Source organism: Cyclopterus lumpus, chromosome 16, assembly GCF_009769545.1.
Source record: "Cyclopterus lumpus isolate fCycLum1 chromosome 16, fCycLum1.pri, whole genome shotgun sequence".
NCBI lineage: Eukaryota > Metazoa > Chordata > Actinopteri > Perciformes > Cyclopteridae > Cyclopterus > Cyclopterus lumpus.
In genome coordinates, this window is record NC_046981.1 from 8892887 (window position 1) to 8908332 (window position 15446).

General features: G+C 40.7%; 1 protein-coding gene across 2 annotated transcripts in view; it reads right to left on the reverse strand.

The window, feature by feature from the left end:
* The window catches only part of creb5b (cAMP responsive element binding protein 5b), a 36506-nt gene extending 25176 nt beyond the window's left edge, over positions 1-11330 (reverse strand). Inside the window, exons 1-5 of one of the 2 annotated variants that reach the window (XM_034552984.1) lie at positions 11279-11329; positions 5776-5853; positions 5302-5395; positions 3478-3599; positions 1878-2035 (exon numbers count right to left, since the gene is read on the reverse strand). In XM_034552984.1, the coding sequence (XP_034408875.1) occupies positions 1878-2035; positions 3478-3599; positions 5302-5395; positions 5776-5829 (428 nt within the window). In that variant the 5' untranslated portion in view covers positions 5830-5853; positions 11279-11329. Of the gene's footprint in view, positions 1-1877; positions 2036-3477; positions 3600-5301; positions 5396-5775; positions 5854-11224 lie in introns of both variants that reach the window. The other variant, XM_034552983.1, reaches the window with a different exon arrangement.
* Between the last annotated feature and the right edge of the window lie 4116 nt (positions 11331-15446).

A 15446-nucleotide genomic window follows, 5' to 3' on the forward strand; every position in this document is an offset into this window, starting at 1 on the left:
TCAGAGATCTACCCATCACAGAGATTAAACGCTTTATCGGCCTGAAGTGATCACTTGCACAAACGAGGCAGATTAATTGACGAGGATAGCTATTTGCTAATCGTCTCAGAAACTAAGCACATGCACTGTGGACTAACAAACCAAAAAAAAGGAAAATCAGGAACGGATTGGCGACTACAGTTGAAATGACTTAACAGGACAGCAGCGGCGTCAGAGGGAACCCCTGATCTGACCTTCAGGCTCCTTAACTCTGAATCTGTCCAGAGCACAGCTAGCCTGTGAAGTGTCCGGCTTTTTCTGTGTGTGGGAAGTTCCTGTGGAGAGACCCTGTGCACAGAGTCTTTGGTTGGCCCTAATGGCTTCCTGTGGAAGCCCTGCTTCTTAGTGGAGGGGTTTCCTTTGCCCATTTTCCTGCTGATGTGAACATTTCCACATTTCTCTCGTGTGAATCTACTCATCCTATTCATGTGTTTCATGTGGATTCCATCGTCCTCGTAAGGAAGTGACGCCTCTTCAGTTTTAGCACATACAGAACATGCGCTGCTTAGGAAATGCCCCATAATGAATGTGCTATGATAACTGCAGCTGAGACTTACGTGCCATCCTGTGGCTGAAAGCCACTGCCACATGGCATACTGGCTCTGGTGAGTGTTTAATGACAGGTAAACTCAGGTGAAGCAGGCCCAGCAGAGTCTCTGTTACTGGCAGTGATTGCTGCTCTTTTAAAGGGGTTGAAATTTCATCCCTGTCCTCGACAAAGAGCCTGACGGAGTGTCAGTCAGGCTTAGTGATGGGCCTCCCATCCAATATTCACTAGCTCCTCGAGCAGTAAATCTACACAGGACAACCTCGGCGCCGCACATGCCGAACACCGAGCCATCTCAATGTCTTGCTTGCACACAGGCCTGGTTTACAGAAATAAAGCCCTGGCACTAGTTTGAAGGTGGTTGTGGTTTAGGGATAAGGAAGGAATGAGGTCAGAGGAGTGTCTCCAGAAGGAAAAAATGGTATAAATGTTTGTGTGTGGTAACGATTATGTTCTTGATATTTAAAGACAAAAAGTCACTTGAGGGACAGCCATTTCTTTCAAAGACCCATGTTACTATGAGTAGAGGGGTAGATTGGTGACGGTAGAGTTTATAAAATTGCATATCTACTACGTACAAAACTCACAGTGTGCAGATATGGAACATCAGGGTTTGATTATGACTGTGATGAAAAATGCTTTAAACTGCATGACCGATAAATAATGAAGCATCACACGACACAAAGACTGCAGTTGACATCTGCTGTTTCTATACTACACCTGTGGCATGGCAGTGCAAATGTATCAGAGAAACAGAGCTCTGAGGTTGTGGCTGATATTCCCATACAGTGAAAGGAACTATTTTAGAGCATGAAATGCTAAACCGCTGTAAAAGCAGTCACAGCTAACGCTTTAACAATGACCTCATCTTGTCCTCTGGGACCCTCTTTGGCATGCTCTGCTGTGGGACAATACTGGATGAACAGCAAAACATGAATCGCCCGCCCCACACACACACTGCTCCGCATGTAACAAAATACTGACATTACCTCAGAGACTATGGAGGGATGACACAAAAGGACCAGGCCCAGCCTAAGGCTGTCGCTGTAACAGGGGCGCACTTGAGGTGAGAGGATACACTCAGCACTCCTCAGATAATGTTCAGTCTGTCAGCAGTTCCTAAGAGTGCTTCTACTACTCGATCACAAAGAAGAAACATATAATGGAAAGAGATGCAAAGATAAAAACACAAACAATTCTTCCCTCTCTTTCTCTTTCAAGTCAAATAAACCTATATGTTTTGTGAATGTCTGGTGTTCTGCTGGATCCCTCCACCACTGGGCCTACTCACCCTATCTGTCTGTTGGTGGATGGAGCCTGAGTGATGACGGAGCTGGACTGAGGAGAGGGCAGGGCCTGCTGGATCACGATGCTGGTATCATGGTTGCCCATCCGTGAGTGGGACTGCTGGTGCTGGCCTGGGCCCGTCTGGCCGTGCAGTGAGACGCTCTGCAGCGAGCAGAGGATACAAGGTTAGGAAGGTTATGTCACATTCTTCCCAGCACGTTGATTTTTCAGCACAGCTCAAGCATTACAACTGTTTGAATGGGTAATGAGGAACTATGTAAACTATCATCCACAGGCAGTTTCTGAGTTGAGGAAACATTGCAAGTCTAATAAAGACCAGGTTTCCTTATTGTTCTTTGCTCCGTTTGTTTGTTTTGCCTCTGTTACATGTAACCACATATACAGTAGATGAAGAAATATCCAATACCGTAAGAAACAATATATCTCAGAGATAAACGCACATATCTTGGCATAAAACAAAGTTTAAGTCATTTGCATCAAGGCAAATGTGAAACAGCTGTTGGCAATGATTATATATATATATATATATATATATATATATATATATATATATATATATATATATATATATATATATATATATATATAAAGAGAATACTATACTCACGCAGTCAAAACATTTTAGAAATCTGTGTGCTGACCATAAAATATACGTGTCACAGTTGAGGAACGGGAAGTTTATCAACCAATTAAATCACTCACGCTTCTATTAAAGTGTGATTAAATGAATGTGTCACTATTTAATATTCATATTGGACAATTGCTATTTTCCGGAAATTTCAAGCTTTCACTCTGCTCATTGTGCTGTGCACTCAGGGAGTCTTGCCCTGACTGGCCGTCTGCTGACTTAGCAGATACTCCCATCATAAACCACACTGGCTTGGGAGGCTAGACAAGCTGACCCGAGCACAGACGAGCTCCAGAGCCAAACCACCCTGACGAGAGCTTAGCTACAGCGTGCACTGCACATCTTTACAGACATTAGATAAGCAGTCTGTCCTGTGGTGGTTTGACTAGTACCTATGTTAAAGGTAAAGGTGCCCCAGGGTAGATATATAATGCATACATGACCACATCTTATGTGAGAATGTCTGTCTGAGTCTTTTATTGCCGTCACAAAAGTTGTCTCAGGGGTCTCTCTGTACATCTGGGAGGAAATAATACTCCTTCCTTGAGAGATAGCGGTAGAACTGTTTGAAGTTACAGGTGGAGAACCTGATCTCTTTCCTCCTCATCTGTGGTGGGTGACAAATCTCCACCTGCCAGCCCTGTCTGTCAGTGTCAACAAGACTGATGGGGATCGGGGGAGCGTGGGGCGGGGCACAACAAGGGCTGGACGTGCACCACGTGACTACACTTGGATGAAAAGAGGTGGATGACAAGCAAACAGATTGCAGCTACATGAGATCGAGGTGTTCCATTAAAAACGTGTGCATCAGCTCATAGTGTGTGGTCTGCTGTTACATGACTGATGGCAGAGGCAGATAACAGTTCATAACCACCTGACCTAACCAACCCCTTTGGGTGACGCAGGGTTCCCCTCGGTCTTTCAGCCTGAGGCTTTGTTCTCCACTCTGCAGTACCTGTTTACTGTCCTCTTCTTCTTGGGCCTTGCAAAACTCCTGCTCAATGGAGCAATCCAGTTCACTGAACAATCCCACTTCCTCACAGTTCTTCAAGAAGCGTGTTGGTGTGGGCGTCTGGTCTGGAAATCAAGGAAAAGTTTTTTCAAATTTCCGCTTTGAAATCAACTACCGTTAAATATGTACAGGCTGCACATTCACCATCATCATCATGATCATCATCATCATCACAGACCACAAAACACTACAGCACGAGCAACATTATTATTTCCATTATTCATTGGGTACTGTGTAAGTTATTAAACATAAATGTTAACTTAAAAGTACATTTCATTGGCCCAATTTCTAAACAAACAAACAGGACACACCATTAAACACAATAGTACCTCACACACACACACACACACACACACACACACACACACACACACACACACACACACACACACACAATGTTAGCGAGAAGTTCCCTATATTTTAGACAAATTAAAAGCAAAATTTATTAATTGTATAATTTAGACTGTTTAACCCTTAATTTGCAAAACCAATGAAATTGTTCTGTTTTTGTATTTTCTAATCTATGCAGTTAGACTACAAGCTCTTTACAGATGCCAATGTAGATCTCCATGACGACTAAAGTAAAGAATGTACATTTTTGTTATGTTTTTGCAATGACTTGAAGAAAACATAACTTTCCTTCTGTTAGCGAGAGAGATACTGTGCTTGACAGCCCCCTTTCAGCTGATGAAGTACAGGTCCCACCTACTGAGTGGGGGTCTCATTTGTTGAGCTCAGCCAAGCTGGGTATTCAACTTGACGTTGTGGGGGGTGGACAGAGATCAGGTTTCAGACACTTGAAGGTGATTTTAAGGCTTGTTTCAAAGGCTAAAAGCATACTTCATGGTCTGTTTATACATTCTGGCTAGACCAGGGATTGACTCAAACTTTCATGACCTGTGTTCCCAAAATACTGTTTTAGTCTAAATATACTTTTCTTTTCCATTTTTGAACAACTCTATTAATAAAAAAGCGAGTAATGTCAATTTTTAGTTGAGGATAACAACTATGAGTCAAGGATTTTAGGTCAACAATTATAGTCCTTACATTTAAAGAGAAGACAGCCCCAGTGAGAGCATGTTACCATGGTGGCTCAGCTGTAACTTACAGTAAAAGCACTGACTATTTATCCCGAGTTCTCAGGAGGAGAAGTGGTCAGCGCTGTAACTCAGACAATAGGCGATAAGAACACCCGGCCTTGAAAATCCGATCCTTCTGTCCACTGAGCATAAATAATAAAGAAGACACAATCTCCGCAGCGTAGTGTTGTCAGCTAGTGTGGCCTGGAGATCTATACTTATGGATCAGCCTTGGGTTGACACTTGTTTATGCGGGACGCAATCTATAGTTTGATGTTTCTTTTAGTACTAAATTATAGATAGGGCTGTCCAAAAGACATTCTTAGTCGACTAACACCCATACGAATTTGTCAACTAATCGAATAGTTGATTTAATCAACATGTTTGTAAAATGAAGTTTCTCCACAAAGAACCCCAACATCCATAAAACCATTGGAAACCATCTCCCATTACTTCTCTAGAAAGATCAAGACTAATGACATAAATCGGATGATGTGAAAATGCGAATCACACTGATGAGTCCTCCAGTCATACGTCATAAGTGTTATGCAGTGAATAAGGCTGAGCTGCAAGGTAGTGTGTATCATAAGCTTTACATTATTATTGTAAACAACATGCCATAGGGCAAACGAAGTGTGAGCCCTACTGAGGCTGTGAGTGAGACTGTATTAATGTAGCCGTAACTCACCTGATAACATGTTGTCGTTCTTTATGGAGGGGAACTTGAGGGTCATCTCATGTTTGTGTCGATGTATCATCAGATGGTCCTCCGTGGGGAATCGCTGTTGAGTTTAAAAAAAGTAGGATTGTAAGAACTCTTAAGCAAAGACAAACAAGTGTTCTAACAACCAATTAAAAATGAGCCAATACACCTAGGCTTTTACCCAAAATAACATTCACTGTTATTTGCCATCTAAGGAGTGCATCCTAAAATCTAATAAAAAATCCTAAAAACTTCAAAGATAATTTGGATCTAGAGGTACTTTTAAAACCTGCACGTTAATCACGTTGTGTTACACAGTTCATTGATATTCACTTTCTCCCCTGTGCGTGAGGCAGTAACCCACTCTTCAGGCCTCCTCAACATACACCTCTTCATATTACAGGCAGACACAAACACACATGTGCACTGTGTTGTGTTGTTTTGTCTCGGCACTCTCACCTGAGAACAGCCAGGAGCGTTACACACGTACGGCCTTTCCTGGTCCGAGTTCATCCCTCTAGCCACCTTCTCATAAAACTACAGGAAAAAGACCAATGGAGAAAGCAGGGAAAGGAAGTGAATTACATGAGTTTCCCCCACCAGCCTCGAAGAGGAAAAATATACTTGTTGTGTCGTGCTACACATAAAATTGCTATTGCACCTGAAACAGCTATGTGCTTATTTTCAGTAATAAACCGTTTTCAAACACAACAGTAATTCAGGATCCACTAAAATAACATCAACGTTCAGGGTTATAAAAAGACTGGAAACACTAGAAAAGCATTTAAATAGTCCAGCATACTTTTTTTTATTACACATAATCAGAGACTATAACTTGCTCTAAATCCAGGCATGAACAAAAACAACAACAATAAAATAATGAATTGTTATAGCACTCTATAAAACTTGCAATTAGTATTAAAGTCAGTCAACATTCATTTCTGCAGGACCAACCACATATACAGAGGTGCACATACACCTCTGGGAGCTACTGTGATGGGTTCCAACTCAGATTCGGATGGAAAAAATGACACGATAAACCATGTTTGAAATGCGCAATCAAATACCACAGTTTCACCATGACGTATTCACATTTTTATTCTCACCACAAATTGACAGAATATGGTCTAACACATCTGGTGCTAGGTGCTAGTCCCTCTTCACTAATTTACAGTGAGATGAATTGAACGTTAAATGGAAGACACTTAAAACTCATTGAATACGCTTTTTGAAAGTTGACACTCTATTTTCAAATTTCAGCCAGCAATCATTTAAGGATTACATTAAGTTCTTCAGTTTGTACCCATGTAGTGAGAAGGAGAAAAGGAAAGGACACAAAAGGCAGTGTATTTCTTCTAATAAACTACTTTAAAAACATTTGTTTTCCTGCAACGACTGCCAAATATGTGCTTTGTAAGTAATTGCTTGTTACACTAAAGCCATAGCCATGCATCATGTCAAATGTGCAATGGCTAAAGTTATTGTTTTAGATGCTTTAATAATTTAGAGTGAAAAAGAGGACACATTTTCCCAGAAAAAATAAATGCCTTTTGCCTGTGATCAAAAAAAATAAAAATAAAATGAGTCCAGAGTCACGTAAAAAATTTAAGGCCAACAAATGCTGTAAACATCCTGTCCATCCATTCACCTGAGGAACTAAATCAAGCGCTCAAGGATGCATTCTGCGTTCAGCTTTAAAAATATATTGAAAACAGCATGACGATATTTATGACAGGATGTCAGAGAGAAAAACAACAGAAATAACAGGTGCATTTTTAACAGCTTCTCAAGATCAAACCAAGAGCATTGACATGCCATTTAAAGTGCACTTTAATCAATCCTTCAATGCATGTGATGCCTCACACACATTTAATTATGCCATTGACTTTTGCAATTGTTCCTGCCAACAGTATCTATTGCAGTGCTGTTCTATTATTGTCGGCAGATAAAGTAGAAATGTACATGATTTTTTAAAGAAAGAGGTAACAAGGAAACGGTATAAAAACCACATATTTCAATATGAACTGCATTGTGTCTGTAAAGATTAAGACACAATTAAAGACAGATGCAAGTTTAGATTATTTATTTAAATGAAGAAGAACAAATTTAATTATTACAGTCAGTAAATTATGGTAGAGAAGTAATTACGTAAGTATCATTTGGACTCAAGCCCTTGTTCTTGCCTGTAACATCATGTTTTAATGCCTGCTGGCTACTGGGTCATTATTATGTATTTCTCATTTCAAGGTCTTATCATTGTCCAGTACAATGCAGCGTTCTACCAAACGCACACAAACAACCTCTGAGTTGTCACCACATGCCAGCACTACAGATGCCCATCATGTTCTGACAGATGTTTTAACATGTGTTCAGTGAGTATGACAAGTGTTAAGGTGGTCGTTATTAAACCCCAGCACAGCACCCAGGGACCATCTTTATCTTCGAGCCAGTGCCTGGATCAATAACATGAAGATTCTTAATACTGAACATGCAGGTCTCTTGGTCTGGGACGGCCCCGGCTTGCCCAAAGCTGCCCCGAGAGCATGGGAACGTCCAGGGAGGAGACCCATTCTATACTCCAATAAGTGACAAACTATATTTGAATAGTGCCTGGTTGAATAAGGAAAGCTGGTACGGCGTACAAAGACACGGCGCATCTGCACTCAGACACCACAAAGTGAAGCTAAATGAAGGAAACTGTGGATGAAGAATCTACAGAAGCAAAGCAACAACTTGTACCACTGTTTAAATCCCATCAAAACAAACAGTTCAAAGGGGTCTGTAAGTAATATTTTAATCATCAGCATTGGAGTTTGTTTATCATGTGCGCTCTTGATAATGAGTAGAACATCTACATTATTTACATTATTTACAGCACTGAGACAGCACCACACAGATGGCATGTATTACACACATACAACACAACGTGTATTACTCTACTTCTACCTGCCACCATCATCAGTTCACCAAAACAAATCCGAAATTCAAGTCACTGCCACACGTCCCGTGTCGAGCATGAATACCTTCATACACTATGTACATGTGTGTCTTTTTCATGGGTTCAGACTATTTCCTTAAGCACAGTCAAAACACTCAAATGTTGTGTTATGCTAAGCAGTGCTGTTTACCTAACAAGCTGTACTTCATGACCGAGCGTGCAGAACAGCATCTGGACAGGGTCTCTCTGTCAGAGAGCAATGAGCCCTGGTCTCTCTTTCTGTCACCAGTTCACTCTGTAAACTCACCTGGTTTCCTTTGACACAACAAACACCACTAACACTGGTGATCCCAACCCTGACCACAAAATAGATCCAGGACGATGGCAAGTACGCCTGAAGAAACAGAGCCTGGAGAAACAGAGGCTGGAGAAACAGAGGCTGGAGAAACAGAGGCTGGAGAAACAGAGCCTGGAGAAACAAAGCCTGGAGAAACAGAGCCTGGAGAAACAGAGCCTGGAGAAACAGAGCCTGGAGAAACAGAGCCTCAATAAACCATGGACATGTCGTGAGTCCACATTTTAGGTCACATTTAAATTTAAAATACAGTAACACAGAACTTTCAGCTGTTTGTACAATTCATGTTTGTGCACACAATGGGGCCATGGTTTCAAGATTTCTTTCTAAATCAATTGTACAACTATGAAGCACGACTCCACTAATAAGAAAGTGAAAGAGTATCCATGACTAATAAAACAGATGCAAAAATGTTACTTTTACCTTCCTGTTTCTAAAATGGGACTTGGTCATTTTATCACATTTACCAGGACATTTGAACCATATGATGCATAAAACTTTTAACCATTAATTCTGTGAATGCCTCTATGAATTATCAAATAGCTTTCACACTTAAAATTACCAATACCCAACACCCCTTTCCTTGGAAGGGGCACTTGGCTTGGATATAGATGTTTTAGTTTAGCAGAGGAAATTTGGTTACACTTTACATTAACTATATCCTGATGTGTGCGAGGGGAAGGATTAGGGTCCGGCGTTCGATTTCAAGAGGAGCTTGGGAGGAATTCTCCAGTTAGACCACATATTAGAATTTAAACAATATGGTGAGGAAAAGAGGGGTTGGGTGCAAAGGTATACGGGGTTAAAGCAAGCACAAACATGCGCAGCAATTCAAATCTCCAGCTCCCCATAGCCTGGGCCTTTGACAGCACAAGCTCAAGGTAGGATCACGGCGAACCCTGAGGCAGGGAACATGGCCTTCATTGACGATGAGAATGCATCACAAAATGACTGCTGTGATGTAAACCTCCAGCCATATCAAGTACTCTCTTCCACAACATGTACACTTTAACACATACAAAGAAGCTTCCTCGGAGGGCCACCATGGCGCTCACATTATTCTATACTAACAAAATGTGTTATACCGTTACTGAAACAGAGGGAAAAGTCTGCAGAATGAAATTATTAAAAATTTACAAGTCAAGTGAGACTTCTGTGGCCAGACTGTCTATTTGTATTATAATTGATGTTATTCGACCCATAGTACGATCTTTATCAGAGGAATGTTTCACCTTGAGCACATGCAATAACCATCAACAAATAAAGGTCACATTTCATTACTGCAGTGAGCCGCTGGACCGCAATCAAGCTGAACATTGTGTACAATATGTGAAGAATTAGAAGGTTATTAAATAACTTAAATTATCCAGTGAGTTTAATGTTTAGTCAGTGACTTTACCATTTTAGGTGTTTTGTATTCTTTTTTGTAATTATTCACATTTTCATGTTTATATCCTATTTATTTTTTTTATTCCTATTTTCTTCAGTAGATTATTACAGAAAGTAAGATTTTAAAACAAATAAAAAACGAATTTATCTTGCATTATTATTATGTCACAATTTTGTCAAAGGATATTTATTGCCAAGGCTTTTTGCAACAAATATGTGGAATACGTATCTTCATCTTCCAAACTTTTTCTCAAACTGATGCTTTCACAAAACATAACTTTGTTCTATAGAAGTACCACCTGCAGTAGCATTTAAAAGAAAAAAAAGTCCATCTCAGTCTGTATTAAATGATAAGAATTACGAACATTATCATCAGGTGCTAAACACAGCCAATTAAAAAGGGATACAATAAAGCCTCCACATGAATCTAAAGCAGCGTGCACGAGGAACAAGTGGTTATTGATGTTGTCCCATAAACATAATGACAGCGGGGAGTAATCACATGCATCTTTCTTCTTTTTAAGCCGTATAGCGCGCCTCGTCAGCACAACCTTCCTGAAAGTAACCCTCAACATCTCAGCGGTTAATCAAATATCGACTGGCCTGCAGAATGACGTAATGTTGGTCACATTGCTCTTCAAGAGCAAAAGGGACCGTAAATGTCTCGGGAACAGGGGCATCACTCTCTTCTTTTTAACTGGCATGACAGCCAAACCACCGGGCTATCATTATCCAGGCGATCACTGGGGGACCGCAGCACGCAGAGAGCCCGGGACTAACGCCGGTATGCGTATCCCGAGATGGGACGGGCATGGCAGTGATGCAGGGATCCAGCTCCGAGCTGTGGAGCAAGTAGAACAACTGGAAGAGAGCTCCTGTGAATTGCAATGGCAATCATCCATTGCAATGACCCTCTGCAGTTTGTATTCGGGTTTGAGATGAATTCCTGCAGACTTTCTCCCTGACAGGCACTTGACTCCGCGTTCAACTTCAACAGTCAACAGATAGGCCGACGCACGGACACCGGAGAGCGATGACAATGCACGGACTCTAACACAACTACACGATCCCTTTTCTTTGCACGCACACATGACTGGAGAAGAGGAAGAACAAATATGACATCTTGACACTGCTGAAGAACAACAAAACAAGCTGTTGCATGAAAGAAAAAGAAAAAAAAGGAGGAGAAAAAGTCAAAAAGATCGCTTTGAACAAACACAACAAACCTGCAGCGGCGCGTGCACGGTCCTCTGCATGGTGGTGTGAGGTTTTCAACTTACCAAACAAGTGTAGAAAATGTGAAGCAGTCTCTGAGAAGAAACCACGTTGGACTGAGAAAAGATTACAATACGATCTATTTAGAGAAGCATAACGTCACCCCCGGGTGACGTCACGTGGGATTCCTGAACTTCTAAATCATTGCGGTCCGCTTGGAGGCGGCGCGAGCGGGGCGGAGTTTACGAATGCACACCCACATGCATGGGTGGACTCTGCTGCTGGACCTGGAGTGGGCGTGGTGCAAAGCGCATCTCCAGGACTGACCAATTAGGCATGCAAATAAGCCCACTTCTTCACGGATAACTTTGAACTGTCTCAGCAGAGTGGCATCACTTAAATAAGTAGGAAATTATCACTTGAAAGACAATACTTAACATGTTGTAAACCAAAAAAAACTACAAGTAGCAATCTGGAATCATTACAATACGCAATTTGAATCCTAATGATAGTAATAATGCACGTTTTTCTTGTTGATGCAAACAGAACACAGAAAACCAGCCTTTTTTACTGCAGACATTTGTATTTGTCAAATTGTTACAGTGGGAAAAGCACAGGTCATGCCTCAATCAACATGAACGATGCTCTCTGCTCTGTTCAGGTGTTCATTTCAAGCGTGACAACAAGCCAGCGTGCACAAAGAACCCTGAAACTGAAGCAGATCAAATGAAATTCAGCCGTCGTTAATTTGATTATTTACACCTGTGCTTTTCCCACTGGGAATTGTCCAAATCTATTCTGTGAAAAAAATGCTTCCCAATTAGTTGCAAAGAAAAGTAGGCCCATCGAGTATTTGCCAGATGGAAATGAAACTAAGCCTTTATATTACATTTGAACTTGTTCATGTCGGAAGGGACTTCTATGCAATATTAAGCGATGATTACTAGCCACCCGTGTGTCCAGATGGCTGTCTGCCGTGACAGTAATGCCTGGATTAACCTGGAGCCCTGGGGCAAAAAATAGCTCATTCCTCCTTCCCTCTGTAAAATATGTACAGTTTTTCTCAGGCGGAATATTAACTGGTTTCAGACATACATGAATTTTGACAAATGCAACGTATACGCACCAAAACTGCAATGAAGAAGGTCTTCAAACTACATTTTGACCCCAGTACCCTCTTAATTGTCACATCGAGATTAGAAAAATATACTGGAACCAATTCAATTGGATTGGCACACACCAGTAAATTTGGCACTTAAATGGCCCTTTAAATTCTGGGGCCGTGGGCAGCGAGCGATCCAGCATCGGTAACAGTTTTCATATTTCAAAACAACAAAGCGTAATTATCACTTTTGGACTTCACTGTCAGAGCCTGAACAGTTGGTTTTCTTTGCTCCTGGCTCCTTTTCTGATGAGCCAATCAAACGTATTTCTCAATTTTGTTGTACATTTAACAAAACATATCTAATGAAAGGGCCACACATTGGCAGACCTTTGATGCATCATCAAGCTTCACTTGCAAACAAATTGAGCGCGCAAAGCACATCATTGTTCCCGTTGCCTTTCCTGACTTCTTGGCCTTAACCACAACATATTAGAAGAGATTTAACAGTACAAAGCATTTATGTTGGAGCTCTGTGTGACCTGCTGGTGCCAACAGGCTGTGATTTCTTGGGCCACAGACACCAGTAGTGAAGACATCCTCGGCTTCAGGGATTAATGACTCCTCACACTTTGAGAAATGTTTACCACTCGCCTGCGACCACTTCACCAGACGCACTAAGAGCTCTGTCACTGAAACAATAACGCAGTCTGAAAAGCCCTCATAACTCAGAGCTTCTCCGCCTTTGTCTTTTAACCGGAGCTTTAATCAACGTTTATGACATCCTTTTGTCTCTTTATTGCCATATATTTCCCAACCAATCCAAACATTATGTTCCCAGAGGAGCCGACTATTAAGGTTGGAAAGAGCTGATACAGTTTGGGTCAGTGACCCATACTAAAGCAGATTTGATCTATATTATACTAAACCTTTTATTATTATGTCTTTGTGCATTTGAGTAAGATCACCTTGGGAGGATTAGCACCAGGGAGGATGCTTTGTTGCAGCAGGTGCAAAAGGAAAAGGAGGCTAAATAACAAAAGTGTCAGAAATGCTTTTAATTTGTAAACAAAATATAAAAAAACTTTAAAATAATTTTCCTGTGTGCACCAACCGAAGATGGAAAGTAGTCATTCAAACAAATGAAATGTTACTGTAAAACATAGTTTCCTGCTCTACACATCTTCAGCAGAGATGATTGTGCCTGCAGGGATGGAAATGTTGTGTTCTCCGTATGACTACATGGCGTTCCTCAGAAAAACAAGCAGGATGGCAGATTGTACATTCAGTTTTACACTATCTTCACTTCTAACAAACACTTACTGTTAAATGTCATGAAAGATGGGAGCAAAAGAAGACAGCATTGCATTTTTTCCAGAAAATTTCTTAAACAGGTATGTTTATTAAATGCTGAAATAATTTAATCTATCAGTAGCTCTCTAGTTTTTATATGCAGAGGTTCAAATACATCTTCTTGTAGTCATGCTCTGCTCTAATACTGTGTCAATGTCTAGCATCTATGAAAATTGCTTCTCCACACTTCAACACAGCCATGCTGTAATTAAGATTCTGAATAGGCCGGTGGGAATTTTAACTTTAACATAAGTGCATTTGTTAAATCAATAAACATTTATGTTACCCCAGATTAAAGCTTCTTGAAAGAATGACCAAAAGTTTGAAAACCACTGTAGCAAGAGGGTCCTCGGGTCCTGGGACGCCGAACATCACTACTGGAACTGAGAGCCTAATTCAACAAAACATATGTGCTGGGAGGTTCCCAGTAGATAACCTCAGTGACATTCACGCACTCAAACACTCAACCCTGTAACATTTACATTAGGTGGCTGGTGAATGGTGCTGCCTGTGAGAGGACTCTTAAGATTTATGAGTGTAGGGCGATGTCCTCTGTGCTCAGCATTTGTGTGTAAGTACATCAATCTTTTGAAAACTGCATTGGGCTTCTGTATTTGTTCATTCTGGATTATTAAAGTCATTTGTAAAAGCAGTATGACCATTGTGTCATTCCTCCCTTTATAATTTACCTTGGCACGCAAAACATTCGGTAGTATGATTATTACATATAAACACTTTGGTGATTTGAACTTAAATACATTTCTTAGGGAAGTTTTTGGAGCTGGAAGATCTGTTTCTGCTATGCTTCTTGCTTTTATAATTGTATATCATAAACATACATGACATTATATAGAGGTTAGAATACGCGGGTGCAATATTGTAAAGGCCAGAAGAATGCAGGTGTCCCTCTTTACTGTAGTGTGCGAGTGTAACTATCGAGTTGAGAGCAAATTACCTTGTTGGTTATAGCTCAGACTTGTTGGCGAGGTCACCGAGGGCAACAGGGTTGTCTCGTGCAGAAAATCACAATGCATCTATTACCTCATCTACATTTATGGGCTGTAACAAGCTAAAGAGTAATGATCAGTTGCAGCAATGCTCATCAAGCGCACACAATAACAAATAACAGCTTCCTCAAACGAGAAGCTGTGTTTGATGTAATACGTTCAAAGTAATATCCCAGAGTTCTCAAGCAGAACTGGAAAAAACATATAATCATCATTGTGGTGGCTGATCTGAAAATGGGCACGGCCCAATGACGACCCACTTTTAATGCGGATTATAATTAATGCAAACAAGAAAGTCATTGGCAAGTTAAAGTGAGTAAATAATATTACTGAAATTTAGCATTTTCAAAATACAGTTCCTTCCAAATTGCAGTATATCTGCATTCCAATGCAAACATAATTCATATTTACTGTCTTCATACCAGTGATATGTACTCTTACATGTACATTGTGCAGACATTTGATTTTGTCTTGCAAGTGATTGCATCATTCTACCGCTTTAACTGAAAACAGCCGGCAAAAAAAACAAAGCCTTAAGTACTTTAAGTGAAACTTGCACACACAAGGTAATTGTTTACTCTCTGCAAATAGAAAATTGATTCCATACATGACTAAATCTATTGGAAATTGGCCACTTTTTTAGAATTGTGAGCACTTCATATATCAAAATGGCAACATGTTCTTTTCTAGCTCTATCTCAAACAACTAAATGAACTAAATGACCTTGTAGTACACGAAACATCAAGTTTCATGATGGCACAATACCGATGT